Raw genomic sequence first — 17125 nt, forward strand, 5'->3', positions numbered from 1 at the left:
AGCTGTTTTTCATACATAGGTTATTTATATACAATACCTCAAAAAGAAAATTTATAAAATCACAGCGGACATCTTTGTTTCATAGTTCAGATCAGCACAAGCAAGTAATAAGGCCCCAGCAAGTTTGTAATAGTACATTGCTAATCCAAATTTCACTGCCAGCTATCGAAGATCAAACAAAGTGTTGAAAAACAGCCTTAATATCCAACTGGAACTGTGGTTTGAGAAACATTACATACAAAAGATATCCCCTTATATGACAAACAAGTACAAAAGAGAATGAAAAAAAAGTGACACTAAGTTCTCTGTAGACTTGTGCATGGCAGAACCAAATCCTAATTTGCATATGTAAATTCGGTGTGGGAAGGGAAATCACGGTTTTGTCACAATACAAGGAAGTAAAAAACATTTTTCCCACCTTTTCCTTTCCCTCCCCTAATTTGCATATGCAAATTAGGATTTGGTTCGGTATTCAGCCGAATATTTCATGAAGGATTCGGGGTTTTCGGTTGAATCCCAAAAAGTTGTTTTGGTGCATCACTAATATATACAGTATTCAGAGGTGTTTTATATATTCTTCAAAATATTGTTCTCTTTCCTAATAAATAGTTTAAGATATTGATATTAAAAAAGGAACATGTTGAGCAGCCGACTGACAGCACAAACAGCTCAGCATCAGTAACAAGGCATCTTAATTAAAAGTGCAAAGTACGTCATTTTTTTTTTTTTTTACAGTATTTCTGCTTTATATTCAACCCACTAATAGAGTGATGGGCAATCTAAGGCCATGGGTGTTCATGCCTGCTCACTCATCCGACTGGAGCTTTAAGAGAACTCTCTTTGTACAGATGGATAGTTTGTCACCCATGACCCAAAAAGGTAGCACAGTCTCGACTTTAGAGATTTACTCATGTTTGTATCTTAATTACACATTTTCCCTTCCGTGGGGAGCAAATAAATAACTTTATACAAACAGCTACAATTTATTACAAACCTTCAGTCTTTGGGATCTCCCCCACTCCTCTGCCCAAAAGAACTCCAATTTGGATTCAGTATATATTATGTTATATTGCTATTTTTTCTGAAACAGGGCAGATCTAGAAAATAAATAGCTACAAAGTCAAGGGCAAGTGACACACTATTAACTAGTTTTAAATATTATTTCTTTAAACCTACTTAGCTATCCAAGTACACCCGTTACAATCCGAATATATACTGTATATATATTGACTGATTTTCTCTTCTCCGATACATTACTTTGAGAAAGCTCGTGTGCTATAGGGCTCTCACTTCTTATGCACATATCTACCATCAAGGGTGGTTAGGAGTTAGAGCTCACCAAATACTGAAACTACCCTACTGACATTTAATAGTCTATAATCTATTTGCTGGACATACAGTATAAAGCACACAGGACAAACGAGGAGGCCATCATCCCCTTGATGTGACTAGCACAGTATTTCACCTTACTTTAAAGAGGAGCAACATAAGTACTACTAAATATAATAGGCATATTATTGTGTGAAAGGCCTACAGCATACAGCTCAGATGTGTATTGCCGTCCTGTACTGGGGGGGGGGGGAATTTCAAACAAGAAAGTGGTGGAAGACTTCCAGCGATGTAAGAGACAAAAAGGGATTGTCGATACACAGTGGATTGAGGAAAAAGTTCTAGAATACAAAGGTGTCATTTATAACTTCCAGCCTTGCTAGGAAGACATGGCTCAGTACTTAAATATATTCTGTCATTATTTTTATGATGTAGTTTTTATTTCTAAATTGCATTGTTTACTCTGCAAATAATTCACTCTACCATATAAAATTTTATTTCTGAACCAGCAAGTGTAAAGTTGTAATATTGGTGTGTATGTAGCCAACTCAGGTCATTTTGCCTGGTCATGTGCATTCAGAAAGAGCCAGCACTTTAGGATGGAACTGCTTTCTGGCAGGTTGTTGATTCTCCTATTCAATGTAACTGAATGTGTCACAGTGGGACCTGGATTTTACTATTGAGTGCTGTTCTTCGATCTACCAGGCAGTTGTTATTTTGTATTAGGGAGCTGCTATCTGATTACCTTCCCATTGTTCTGTTGTTAGGCTGCTGGGGGGGGGGAATGGAGGGTGATATCACTCGAACTTGCAGTACAGCAGAGTGACTGAAGTTTATCAGAGCACAAGTCACATGACTGGGGGCAGCTGGGAAATTGACAATATGTCTAGCCCCATGTCAGATTTCAAAATTAAATATAAGAAAAATTATTTGCTCTTTTGAGAAACAGATTTCAGTGCAGAATTCTGCTGGAGCAACACTATTAACTGATGAATTCTGAAACATTTTTTCCCATGACTGTATACATTTAAGAACCTAAATGCTACTTAGGGCAAAATAAATTTATAGGGTAACAGAGAGGGTTAATTAAATCATGCTTAAACCGGACTATTCTAGTTAGATAAACATTTATCTTTTTTTTAATATATCCCTGAATTTTAGTTAACATTTCTATGGGAACACTTTCAAAAAGCAGCAAATGGTTCATGTATGATCCATGTTATCAATATATGCAGCTAGTAGTAGTTTTTCATCAGGGCCAAGGAGTTTTCCAAGCTTCTGGAAAATACAGACTTGTTCTTTCTGTTAATACTTTCATGCAGTGGAGGAACTGGATTTTACCATTTCGGTTCTACTGGCCAGGGGTGGGGTGTGTGCACATATAGTATTAGTAAGGCTACAGACCATTAAGTATAGTTGTCAAGGACACCAAACCACTGCATCAGTTCAAGGGTTGCCACAATCTTGCACACAGAGGTAATGGAGATTTTTATAGTCTCATGTATTTTTCAGCGAATATTAAGGAGTTAAAACTTTGTTCCTTGAAGGATTAGAAGGCTAATCCACCCAATAAACCAACTAACTGAAAGCAAATTCCAAAGTCATGACATTGCTTATACTCCAAAAACCCCTGATTTCTGCTAGAGATCCATAAAATATATAATAATGGGCAAAAACAACCCTTAAACTAGACTGTCAAGTCTGTAGATCTTCACAAACATGCATTGACACAGGCATGGTCACCACTCCACACTGAGATTGTATGAAGTCAATTGAAAGTTTCCTCTGCACTAAAAAATAAAAAAATACACACAACCACAAAAAGACAAAAGTCTTTGGTCCTATTTCCCTCCATACATGCGTTCGATATCAGTTATATAGTGGTTCTTCAACTCTTTCCTCTTCAGTTTGAATGCATCTGTTACCAGGCCTGTTTCGGGGGTCCAGGGATCCGGACTCAGTCGTACTTTGATAGGAATTTCAAACCGCTCTAACTTCACTGGAAAACAGAGCAGAGGCAAGAGTTTTAGACTCTTTGTAAATTATCTGGTTTTATTGCAAATAAACAACCTTTTGTTATGAAGGAAAAATCCCCTAGATAAAAAGGGGTGTAAAGTAAAACTTTTGAACCTTCTTACACAAATTTGCTGTGCTATATTTATAAATACAGTATTAATGGTAAATTTAGGAATTCTGGTGCCCAGGATTTTAGTAGGTCTCCAGCATTTCCATTGTATCATCATACAATTGGGACTATCATTCAGCTTAAAAAAGTCATTGGATGAGAATGCCACACTACCAATTTGTGAAACTGGATCTGACTGCCAATGGGCTGACTACAATAGGTATATAAATGCTGATCTCAACAAGCTCAGACCTCAAAATAATGAAAAGAGACCATTCTTGAAGGTGAATTCAGCTGTTTTTAACATACACCGATAGGAACAGAGCCCCTCATACCCTGAAACGGATCCTACCATCCACATTTACAGGGGAACTGATGTTTTATGGGACTGAGCAGACCTTTTGCAAGTATGTATATTACATTTGCAGAGATCGTGCAGTCCTTCACATCTTTCACTGTCCTTTAACAAGTCTTGTTAAAGGAGTGGTTCACCCTGTAGAGCAAATTAATAAAAAGCTAAATAACAAAAAACAGAGATAATAAAAAATGAAAACCAATTACAAATTGTCTCAGTATATCACTCTCTACATCAGTGATCCCCAACCTGTAGCTCACAAGCAACATGTTTCTCACCAACCACTTGGTTGTTTCTCCCAGTGGCCTCAAAGCAGCTAAAAATGCATGCTTTTTCAATTCCAGGCAATTTTTGCTGGCATAAAAAAAGTGTACAGCCAAACAGAGTCTCCTGTAGGCTGCCATTCCACATAAGGGACACCAAATGGCCAATCACAGCTCTTTTTAGGCATCTAGTTTATGTAGGCAATTGGCTCCAATGTGTATAGTTTATCTTTGAGAGAAGAGATAGAAAAGGTAAAGGGGCTGATAAATAAATATGAATATTTGGACTGTATTGGTTGTGTTAAAAAAAAGTTATAGTAAAATAAAAGATTTTTTCATGTTTTTTATTATCTGCATGGTTTTTAAAAATATGTTTTCAGTATTTGGCAGCATGTTGAAACCTCAAGAAAATGCAGACTTGGAGGAAATATTGTAAACACTAGATGGCAGCAGATGGAGCAGATACCCCGTCTGAAAACACTGAGCAGGTTAATACACACATAAAATTCATTACGTTTGCTTAGATTTTACTATGCTGCTGGTTATGTCATGTCAAAATGTAGGTGCAACAAAATACACAGTAGCTATTTTGAAAAATACAGTTGCCATGCCGATGAGCTACATTATGCATGAAAGGGTTCATAGAACCCAAGAAATGGGAGAAAGGAAAATTAGAATCTGTTATCAATTGATGGCAACTTTACCTGTGCTATGACAGATACAACATGCTGCTGATGAAGGACGGCCCAACGTGTATGGGGTCAGATACAGCCTTTTCAAGAGCTTAAGAGATACATGTAGATCCTGTTCCATAAAGTATGATTTTGCATTCTTTAATTTTAATAAATGAAAGTATACATCAAAAAAAATGTATGACACCATCATGTCTTCTTAACTATAAATAAAGAATAGAAGAGAGGAATGAGATAAACAGAATGTGACTTACATGAGTTGGCAACCTCCTTAATCTCCTTTAATACTTCAGTCTCCATTACAGGATTGTTACAGATTTCCTCCCAAGTTCCATCGATGCCTTTCTGTTCGGCTAAACTCGTCAGCTTCTTTTGATTAGGAACCACAAAGCTGATCACGTAGGAATGAAAACTGGAATCACACACAAGTTTAGCGTTACATTATTATACACTGCGTGCGCCCATAGAGAAGTGGCTGCAAGAAAAATAAATTGATTTCCTACTGGGAATATGGTTCTCTTTCATTGACATTAAGAGATCAGGTGAAGCCATAATAAAGTATGTGTTTTTTCCACTTAGCAAAACTAGAAGCATCTTGTCATCCAAGTGTGCCTGTAAAGGGGCATTAATGACTTGATTTCTGTCATGATTTTTATGGTGACGTTTTTATTTCTAAATTACACGGTTTACACTACAAATAATTTACTCTACAATAAAAAAAAATTTAATTCCTGAACCAGCAAGTGTATTTTTTTTATTTGTAATATTGGTGTGTAGGCAGCCATCTCAGGTGATTTTGCCTGGTCATGTGCTTTCAGGAAAAACAAGAACTTTAGGATGGAACTGCTTTCTGGCAGGCTGTAGTTTCTCCTACTCCATGTAGCTGAATGTGTCACAGTGGGACCTGGTTTCTTCTATTGAGTGCTGCTCAATGCAATTGAATGTGTCGCAGTGGGACCTAGATGGATGGAGCTGCTATCTGGTTACCTTCCCATATTTCTGTTGTTAGGCTGCTGGGGGGGGGTAATATCACTCCAACTGCAGTACAGCAGTAAAGAGTGACTGAAGTTTATCAGAGCACAAGTCACATGACTGGGGACAGCTGGGAAACTGACAATATGTCTAGCCCAATGTCAGATTTCAAAATTAAATATAAACAAAATGTATTTGCTCTTTTTTAGAAACAGATCTCAGTGCAGAATTCTGCTAGAGCAGCACTATTAACTGATGTGTTTTGGGGAAAAAACATGTTTTCCCATGACAGTATCCCTTTAAAGGAGAAGGAAAGGCTAAAACTAAATAAGCTTTATCAGAAAGGTCTATATAAATACACCAGTAACCCCTCAAAGTAATGCTGCTCTGAGTCCTCTGTCAAAAGAAATACTGCATTTCTTTCCTTCTATTGTGTATACATGGGCTTCTGTATCATACTTCCTGTCTTCAGTTTAAACCTCCAGGGCAGGGCTTGAACATGCTCAGTTTGCTCGTCTCCCCCTCCCTCCTCCCCTCCCTGCTGTAATCTGAGTTCCGAGCTATGAGTGAGCAGGGAGAGACTCAGGCAGGAAGTGATGTCACAACAATATAATATGGCAGCTGCTATCCTAAACAAACTGTGAGAGCTTCTAGAGCTGATTACACAGGTATGGTAAAGCATTCTACAGAATAAATATAGTGTTATAGCTTGCACTATTGTGGCTAATCTATTGGCAATAAACTGCTCCGGTAGCTTTCCTTCTCCTTTAAGGAAAGTAACTCCCCTTGCCTAGAACCCATGGCAAAGAAATTGCAGCTAAAGCTGTACCTGTTGGCATAAGCACAAATGTTGTCAACAAGTGGAGAGTTCTTCAACGCTGCTTCCACTTTTCCCAGAGACACGTACTCCCCAGCTTGTAATTTCACAAGATCCTTTTTGCGATCTGTACAGAATAAAAGACAAGATTGTGGACTATCATGAAATTCCTAGTTAGGTAGAAGGATGGAGGGGAAAAAAAGGCATAGAAGAAATGGCAGTTTTTGACCTACCAATTATTTGTAAGCAGCCATCTGGGTGAAATTCTCCAATGTCGCCCGTACAAAACCACCGTTGTCCGTTTTCATCAACATAGAAATCTTCCATGGTCTTGTCTTCATTTTTAAAATACCCCACTGAAACATTTTGCCCTCCAATAATTATCTCTCCCCTTGGATGTGGCTTATCCAGATTTGTATAACCACCTGAAAGTAAACAAATAAGTTGCCCAAGAGCCTTTGGTTGCAACACTTCCAAATACACTTTTTCAAATTTACAATTGTAGATTTACCCCATGTATCTATATGCAATGTATCTGTTAATTCAAAGATGAACACAGAATTTTTTTTTTGTTTTTTGCTGTGGTCAGTGTCGCTCCTGTGGATTCAAACTCCTGTGAGGAAAACTCAACAAACACTTTTACTTGTGCTTGCTGTATTGTACGTTTTATGTGTTCAGCTATACAGCAACAAAACAGTCTGTGGGTACAGAGGCTAAAACTGAAATATACCCATGTGTTATACAGTTTATGGCCATGAAAGCCACCCTTTCTTAATGAATAAAATCAAACAGTACTTGGGCAAGAGTTATCTCATGACTTCTAAAGCTTGCATGCAAATGTGTAGCATTAATAAGCACCTAGGTGGTTAGCATAAAGTTTATTAGAATAAAAAAATGATCCGGAACAAAAACAGTACTTGAAATGTTAGCTATTTTAAACATTTTCTATTTAGGGCATATTGTGCAAAGCAGATATCTGCTGAAAGGTACAGCAGAATACTACATACACACAACACAATACACTGCGTACCTTCTTGCCAGTCCCGTAGTTTAATTTCACAGCAGGTCAGCGGAGCCCCCACTCTGCCAGTGCTATAGTCACAAACTGGAAGAGAAAAAAAAAATACTTCTAATGAATGTTACAGTCACATATGTGGCAATTATGTAATTTTATTAGGACATATGAAACTTATTCCATTAGGGGTATTCAATATTGTTCATAAAAGGGGTAGGGAAGGATGAAACAAAAAAATATGCTGGCTGTGCAAACAGAATATGGGGTATTACATTGCACTGCCTTAATGTCAGCTTATGTAAGGGAGGAAGCATATTACTATTGCTTTATGCAGCCTGGAAGTACATTTACAATGTGATAAACAAAAGAAGCTTATAGGCAGATTTAAGATACACCAAGCTAACTATGCCTCAAGTACCTAAAGAAGCATTCAGTTAACCTAAAGGACTGGTAGATTTTTGGACCCTTATAGAGTAGAAGGAGTTAAAACAAGCGCTGCTTCTTCCACTTGATGGAAACTGAACAAACATTAAATAATAATGTCATACATATATCTTAACCTTGGGGCTATCATTAGCCAAGACTAAGCCATGCACTTAAGCAGCATTTACCTTCTGTAATAGTGCCAGCCCCACATGTTTCTGTTAATCCATAACCCTGGCCAACAGGGCAGCAGAAACAAATATTCATAAAACGCTGTGTTTGTGGGGATAGTGGGGCTCCCCCACACAGCATCATCCGTACGTTCCCACCGAGTAAAGCTTTGACTTTTTTAAAGAGCAACCTGAAAAGAGAAGGGAATTTTTTTATACAATGTACCTTAATTCAAAATATTTTTGCTCAGCTATGTCTCTACAATAATATATCAAAAAGCAAAATACAGAGAATCCAGTATGTACTCACATGTTACAGAGTGGAGCATCATATCCTTTCTTTATCTGCTCCAGTTTGTAATCATACCCGAGTTTAAACAAAGTGCGTTGTATTACATTCATTTCCTGTACTTTACTCATGACATTTTTATAAATCCGATCCATAATTTCCTACAAAAAAAAGGGACAAAATAAAGCTAGATAAAATATATTGCTTCTGCAAAAAGTAGACTTTTGTATGTTTATAAAAAAAGATGTATACACCTTTCTACTGTACAGTGCTGTAGAATATCTTTATAAATGTGTTGATAATAATAATTCCATTATTAACAATGCAAACTGTTGGCCCAGACTCAATGGGACTACAGTGTTTTATATGCTGCTTTGCAATAGGATGCTACTCGGATTAGCAAAGGCTAGTGACAAAAGGGAGAAGGGGCATACAGATTGGAAACATAACTTTATATAACTTTGCATAGAGATCTATGTGGAGCATTCTTCACAATGGCATTGTAGAGTGACAATGCTAGAACACTTCTGAGTCTAGTTCCACCTCTCACCTCCACACTGTGACATACTCATAGGGGAATTCTGAAACCCACAGTTTGCAAACTGAAAAAAGCAACCGATATGCCATGCACACTGGAGCAAAGTTATGTTTGATCTGGGTATTGCTGAATTTTTGGGTTCGTTAATATACGTTTAAATGAAAAAAAAAAAAAACATTACATATAATAGGTTGGCACTTACAGGCACTGCAGCCATCAGTGTTGGCCTCAGGACAGTACAGTCACCTTTACTTCCCTTCTTAATTTTGCTAGACTGAAAAAAAAAAATAATATATATATATATATATAAGGTTAGTATAATGACAGACAAGATTTATTCTTTAAAGGGATACTATCATGGGGAAAAATTTTTTTTCAAAATGAATCCGTTAATAGTGCTGCTCCAGCAGAATTCTGCACTGAAATCCATTTCTCAAAAGAGCAAACAGATTTTTTTATATTCAATTTTGAAATCTGACATGGGGCTAGACATTTTGTCAATTTCCCAGCTGCCCATGGTCATGTGACTTGTGCCTACACTTTAGGAGAGAATTGCTTTCTGGCAGGCTGCTGTTTTTCCTTCTCAATGTAACTGAATGTGTCTCAGTGGGACATGGGTTTTTACTATTGAGTGTTGTTCTTAGATCTACCAGGCAGCTGTTATCTTGTGTTAGGGAGCTGTTATCTGGTTACCTTCCCATTGTTCTTTTGTTTGGCTGCTGGGAGGGGAAAGGGAGGGGGTGATATCACTCCAACTTGCAGTACAGCAGTAAAGAATGACTGAAGTTTATCAGAGCACAAGTCACATGACTTGGGGCAGCTGGGAAATTGACAAAATGTCTAGCCCCATGTCAGATTTCAAAATTGAATATAAAAAAATCTGTATGCTCTTTTGAGAAATGGATTTCAGTGCAGAATTCTGCTGGAGCAGCACTATTAACTGATTCATTTTGAAAAAAAAATTTTTTCCCATGACAGTATCCCTTTATTTTAAGCAAACAAGATCAACAATAATTTAATTTTCTTAATATAAAAAAATAAACTATAATATTTATATACATTTCCCTCATTAGCCTCAGAGTTTTATAAGACTTGCAGCAACCAAGAAAGTCATCATACACGCACTTACAATAAAGGGACATCTCTGTGTCAGAAAACCCAACCTTTAGCACAGTTTCCATTTCAAAATGTTATTTAACACTAATGAGAAGATGCTATTTCTGTCAAGTTTCTATAAGAAAAGATAACTGGTTGGAGGGCAGATGAAATGGGTTTCCAAGATGAAAAGCTCCAGTTCTGCCATGGTTCCTATTTAATGGCATGGTAGGTGGTAGGAACAAGGGCAGTTTTAAGAGCTTCTCCTCTGGCTGAAATGCACAGCTGATGAAAACACCTTATGACATATAAGGAGCCTTAAAAGATTTTCTGTGTTGCAATTTTTTACCAATTCCAAATCAACATCCTGTTTTCATGTTGACCAAAAGAAGTATTTTGCTCTTCCATGTAAAGTTTACAATACTAAATGCGTGTCTGAACACAGCTGTAAGCAAGTGTTTATCTAGCAAATCTGGAAACTATTTCCTTAGACTGACTTCCTCACTATCCTGCTCAAAGAAATCAGAACATTTCAACGCTCATTATCCAAGATGCACATTTCATTTAGCACAGATCAAAGGAGTATATTACTAGACGGAAATAACATTTCTATGCAGCATATGTTGACACAATATAAATAGGATAATAACCATAATGCCCTAAAGATTGGTATGCTCTAGCCAATGCATGTAAATGGTAGGAATTGCCTTATAAGCATTGAGCTATCACTATCTGTCCCTATTCCTCTCATGTTACTTGCAGGAAATCACCAGACACACACTATCCTGTACATGTATTAGTTTCTACTACATTAAGACAACTCTTCCCACGGAGAGAAAACTTTCCTCTCAGCATCCACTGTTGCTATTATTTCTCAGCTTTGTTATTTTTCACAGTGGAAAGCACAATATTAATGTTTAACAGATTACTGACAACAGCTACGTCCAACTCATACATCAGCCTGCTGATTTCATGAGTAGGAGAGAAGCAAATATGTGCTCCTTACGAACACATTTAAGTCCTTCCCAAAAGCAAGTATTTAGCAACTAAGCACCACCCAAGCTGCACAGAAATCCCCCTCCTGTTGTTGTTTAAAGGAGTCATTTGGAGCGCAGCCTAGTGCCATTCTACAATATTTATAGCCTTCCTTTTCCTGGAAAAAAATAATTAACTCATATTTAAAGTATATGCCATTGTGATAAAATATTTTAGTAGATCACTTTTTCGGGTATAAATTATCGCTTTTTATTCAGAACATATAGTTCTGCTTGATTAATTTTTCAACAGGCCTTCATTTTTCTCATAGTTTAAAATTCTTTGCCTTCTTCTGATATTTTTAAGCTTTGAAATTGGAGTCACTGACCCTTGACATGCTCTTTTGGGCTACAATATGATTTGTTAAAGCTACTCATCTTTTTATTCAGTCCCTCTCCTATTGATATTCCAGTCTGTCATTCAATTCAAGGTCTGGCTGGGGCAATCTGGACACTAGCAACAAAATAGCTATTGATATGTTGATCTGGAAACTGCTGAAAATAAAGTAAATAACTCGAAAACTACAAATAATGCAAACTATTTCAGAAGATCACTTTTTACATTATGCTAAAAGTTATTTTAAAGATGGTCAGCCTCTTTAATATACTTCTGGGTTGGTTTGAAGTATGAGCCATGAGCACTAAATCCACAAGAGATATGCAAAGCTAGAAGCTGTAGTGCAATACAGTTGGAAAGCTAGGGACTGTCTAGAACAGATAATGGATTTTATTGTTGGAAGCACTAGTTAAGGGTAAGGCAGTTATTGCTGTGTAGTTCCGGAAGCCTATCTCACAACAAAAACACTTGCTATTGTTGGGCTCAGCCTTCCCATTGCAGGAACAATGACTCCGTTGAAATCAGAGTCGGGTGAATAAGCGTGCAGTTCATGAGCATTGAAATAACCTTCTCCCACCGAGTGCACTCACATAAGAGAATAATGGAACAAACATCAAACACAAAGAGAAGCATTAGCAGTATATCCTATCCTGTGTCACGGGCAGTTGTAATGAATATCGTATGCACTAGCAAACGGATTGTGTAAAATTTGCATGATTATCTGTTCAGCAAAGGATCATGTTTTCTTCCATTTAAAACAAACAGAAAAGCTCCTGACCCATGTGTCATACACAGCTCATCATCGTTTAGCACGACTGGAACATGCTAAAGCGAATAAGATACTTGAGTAAAAACTACACACAGGGCCTATTTATTAAGCCTCAAATTTTTCTGGTTGAGTTTTAAAAGGGCAAAAAAATCCAGATTTTTAGAGGAAATAAAAACCTTGAATTTTTACAAAAATACTCCAGCTAAAACTGTTCAAATCATGTAGTCAAAGGCAGATGGTTCCTTAAAGGGGTTGTTCACCTTCCAAACACTTTTTTCAAATCAGTTGTTTTTAGATTGTTCCCCAGAAATAAAGACTTTTTTCAATTACTTTTCATTATTTATTTGTTACTGTTTTTCCAAAAACTAAGTTTAAAGTTGAATGTTCGTGTCTGGTGTTTCAGTCTGGCAGTTCAGTAATTCAGGTGCAGACTGAACGGTTACAATTTTGCAACATTTAGTTGATCCATTTCTCAGCAGCATTTCTGGAGTATTAGCAACTATTGTATCAATTCTAACAGCTGCCTGTGAAACCCAGAGATTCTGCTCAGCAGGGACAAAGATAAAAAAATGTATCCATTTAGAACAGTTTACAGGGTCAGCGACCCTCCTCCCAGAGGTGCTTCAGAAGATGAATCATGACACTTTAAACTTCAATATTAAAAAAACAGTGACACATGGAAAATAGAAAGTCATTGGAAAAAGTCGTTATTTCAGGTGATCTATCTGAAAACAACTAGTTGTTTGAAGGTGAACCACCCCTTTTACAATTGGAACACGTGTTTTACCATCAGGATTCTCAACGTTTTGGGAGGTTTGCGCTGGTTTGATCATTTGATAATCCAATAAATTAGAGTTTTCAGAGCGACAATTCGAAAAATTTGCATGATTCAAATTGACACTCAATTTTGGCACGGCTTTTTGTCGAACCGATTTTATAGAGAATAATTTTTGGTAAATTAAGGGCATTCAAGTTTGGTTGATTTTTTGGATTAAATAAAGTGAGAAAAAGTCAAGTTTTAGTCATTAACCCTACAGTGTTATAAAGATGCCACAAGTCACAGAATGAAATCCTTCTGGCCCAAATTTTATAACCATATGTACATGAAGAACACTTGGCAGATGATCAGACCAATTAGATTTGTGCATATAATAACAATAAATTTGCAATAGCCCAAAAGTTTCAAAAATTCAAACTTGTGACTCTGACATTCAAAGCAGTTCATAACTATGCACCTTACTAAATCTCTAAACTAATTTCTAGATATTCAACCAACCACTTACTACGCTCCTCTACTCATCTGCTCCTCAACTCCTCTCTCATTAACTCCTCATATGCTCACATTCAAGCCTTTACAAGGGCTGCACCCCTCCTCTGGAATTCTCTCCCACAGTCTGTCCAACTTTGTCCCAATCTTTCTGCTTTCAAAAGATCTCTCAAAACACACTTATTTAAAGAAGCCTACCCTCATTCTTTTTAGCTTCCAAATGCAATAACATACGATTCACCCTTACCTTGACCATGCCCACATCTTGTGTCTCAATCCCTTACCCTTTTAAATTGTAAGCTCTTATGGACAGGGCCTTCTTCACCTTTTGAATCGATTACTGGTCGCTGTGTATGCAATGCTGTATGTTCTATGTATGTAATTCTGTATATTCCTTATATAAAAACATTTATTTTACAGTGCTGTGAAATATGTTGGGCCTCTAAAAATATATGTTAAAAATAATAATTCAGCCATCTAGAGTCTGTCAGATGCCATCTGTGGTTGCATCACAACATCTAGAAATGGTAAATGATCACATCCTAGTCAAGAACAATGTAAAACATTGGGTACTATATTAGTCTCTTACCTGATCTGACAGTGTTAAAGGAGATGAATACCCAATTCTACAACCATAGGTAACACAGGATATCTCTGCAGTCATCTCCAGAACATGTGCTAAAGGCAAGTAGCCAATATAGGTATCCTGTGGGCTGAAAAACAATGTCAGACTATACTTTAGGACATGCTACTTTATACAGATTTTCATTTACAAATCTCACAATAAAAAGGACAAGAAAATGCAAAAAGGTCATAAAAAAACAGCTTCACAAGTTTCATGGATTGTTGGGACAAAAGTGCAGACTGGAAGAGAAAGGTATGCAGTGTAGCGGTGACAGGGTGTGGAAAGTGGGGACATTAAAAAAATGTAGAAACGTATGTGATAAATAGTACAAGTACACTTGCCCAAAACAACCAATGAGTAATTAGCATTGAATAATTTACTAATAGAAAATAAAAAATAACTCACATGCTGCTATGGGGAATTGTACTGTTGCTACCTATCTTAGTAAACCAGACCATTTTCTTAAGGGTTGGACCCTATCCAACCTTTTTCATTGCAAATACATCTTAGACAATGGTAGGTAAGATACAGGTATTGAATGCCTTCTGGAAACCAGATATAGAAGAAAATTGGATATAAGAATTATGGGAGACTATCCTCCATTTTAAGAAATAACTTTATTATATCACCTGTCTCTGCAATAAACCAGTATACATCCATATTGGTGGATAAACAATCACCATATAAAATGAAGAACCCCTAGATATATTTGAAAATAAGAGACCTTCAGCTGAGGGAAATAAATTGGACTGGCATTGCCATAAACTTCTGTTTTTGATTTAGTACATCTTTTAATTTTTTTTTTAATAGCCTTTAGGTATGGTGATCCAAATTATTAAAAAAATACTATGCAGAAACCTCAAGCATTCTGGATAATAGATGCCATACCATATACCATACCCTACATAGTTATTTGCAAAAGGAGTTAAACAACCAGAATAGGAATGTACCCGAGTCCTGGTATTCGTTCACACTGTCCAGCCATGCCAGCTATGAGGTTGCTGTGAATCATCATTACGCCTTTGGGTCTGCCGGTTGAACCGCTGGTATACATCACAACAGCTAAGTCTGAAGGTAGCGGTCTACATGGTGGTTTACTCACTGAGAATATAAAGAAAATATAAATATGAAAATAAGCAAATGCAAATAATTAAAAGAAACAGAAATGCTATATGCACTTGCACAGCATACATCTAAAGAAATAAAGTGTCCATATCACTTTAAATGCAAGAGCTAAAGTACACAAGGGTTTTTGACCACCATCGCTGCCATTAAAACTCAGATTGCCACAATTGCTTTTTAGCTACAATTTTAAGCACCTAAAGAAATATACACGAAAGGGAAAGACCACTATTACTTCCAGGAAAGATGCACACCTCTCAGAGACACATTGCAATTTATTGGAAACACAAAAAAACTTTTAATGCTAGATACAAATGTTGGATAACAAAACCCAAAGTCTGGGAACATCCAATCTACAGCATGTCCTAATGGGGTACCTAGACACAAAAGCACACTGTTGCTTATTTGTTAAAGAGGATTGCTGGGTTTGAATTACAATTTCCAGCATGCCAAAAATGTAATTCTATAAAAGCAGGGAGATAGGAGGAGAAACTCTTGATACAGACATGTTTCTGGTTTTACAATTAAGGGGATAATTTAAAAACAACTACTTTTAGAGACATTTTTTGGTGGCATGGAGTCATACTTACAGTTTTCTGGTTTGGCTCCCAATTCTTCCACTGCCTCTATGTTATGGATCTCTAGGCTGGCAGGATAATCTGCTTTGTTTATGTTTCTCTTGCCAACATAAATGATATGCTTAAGGCCTGTAACTTGGGAAAGAACATTCTGAAAATACAAAAAAATAAATTAAAAATCTGTGCTTCAAATAAGGAAGTAAAAATATGTATAGTGTAGTGTGTGTATTTCATGTATTTTGCTCTGAGGAATAATATCTGTACACACCTTCAGCTTGGTCTCAAGAAGTTCAGCACTGGTTAAGAGATAGCTTGCTCCAGATTCATTTAAACCATACGCTACTGCTTCTTCTCCAAGTGTTGCATACAAAGTCACCACTGTTAGTAAAAAGATGACAAATTTATATGAAATAATAAATGATTAGTTATGTAAAATGAGATAATGCTTGCTTGGCTACTGCAGTACTGACAGTGAGGAACATTGCACTACATCAGGCCCGTGGGTAAAATACTGATCTGCTAAACTACACCTGCCCCATTTAATAAAAATACTATGGCTTGGTATATCAGAATCAATTTTACTTCCACAATATGCAAGTTAAAAGACAGAAAGAAAATGTAAAGATTAAAAACCTCACACAACACTTCATGCAGAGTGTACTGAAATACTGTTAAGTGAGTGGCTGGTTTTAAATTTTACAAAAAGAAAAAAAGAAGAAAATACAAATTTGCAAATGACCTAATAATATGGGAAAGTTCAGTACATTTTAGTTGAGAAAACAGCAGAATGTTATAGCGTATAACAGGGAACAGGCAGTACACAATTTAGAAAACAGTCACACATACCCTACCCAACATTGTCTGTTACTGTAAACAACACAATCGTTCCATCTTTCATGCAGTTTTGCGAGTCATGCTTGATTAAACACCCTCCTTCATTCCTCGCATCAAATTCCAAACTGTTGTGGGATTCAACATTGCACCACAGCATTAAAGTCCCCCTTTCATCTAAAACTCGCTTCTTCGGTTAAGCCACCAAATGTATCCGATAATGTAACAGATATGGGATATCAATTGGAACATCAACCTCTGCACATCACTTTCTGCTAACCAAATACATAACATTGCCATTATTCCCCCCCTCATATATACGTGGCTTTTGCATCTATACCGATCCCCTGTGATAAAGAAATGCACAGCACACTTGCAGACCACAAACAAGTCCAAAGCTCCAATAGAACCAATAAAAATTACACAAAATTGCATGCAATTGCTTGCAGGTAGGAGCTGCCAATCACAATACCTTTATT

The 17125-nt window shown here is 36.8% G+C and overlaps 1 protein-coding gene across 1 annotated transcript in view; it reads right to left on the reverse strand.

Moving 5' to 3' along the window:
• Window positions 1–716: 716 nt before the first annotated feature.
• Window positions 717–17125, reverse strand: part of acsl4.S (acyl-CoA synthetase long-chain family member 4 S homeolog) — a gene marked incomplete at its 5' end in the record, with an annotated part of 38681 nt that continues 22272 nt past the window's right edge. The window contains 12 exon segments of the mRNA NM_001130948.1: window positions 717–3328; window positions 5019–5176; window positions 6566–6680; window positions 6787–6978; window positions 7584–7658; window positions 8180–8352; window positions 8472–8611; window positions 9191–9262; window positions 14080–14203; window positions 15066–15216; window positions 15828–15966; window positions 16084–16193. Of these exon segments, the coding sequence (NP_001124420.1) occupies window positions 3171–3328; window positions 5019–5176; window positions 6566–6680; window positions 6787–6978; window positions 7584–7658; window positions 8180–8352; window positions 8472–8611; window positions 9191–9262; window positions 14080–14203; window positions 15066–15216; window positions 15828–15966; window positions 16084–16193 (1607 nt within the window). The 3' untranslated portion in view covers window positions 717–3170.

This window comes from Xenopus laevis, chromosome 8S (genome assembly GCF_017654675.1).
Source record: "Xenopus laevis strain J_2021 chromosome 8S, Xenopus_laevis_v10.1, whole genome shotgun sequence".
Lineage (NCBI taxonomy): Eukaryota > Metazoa > Chordata > Amphibia > Anura > Pipidae > Xenopus > Xenopus laevis.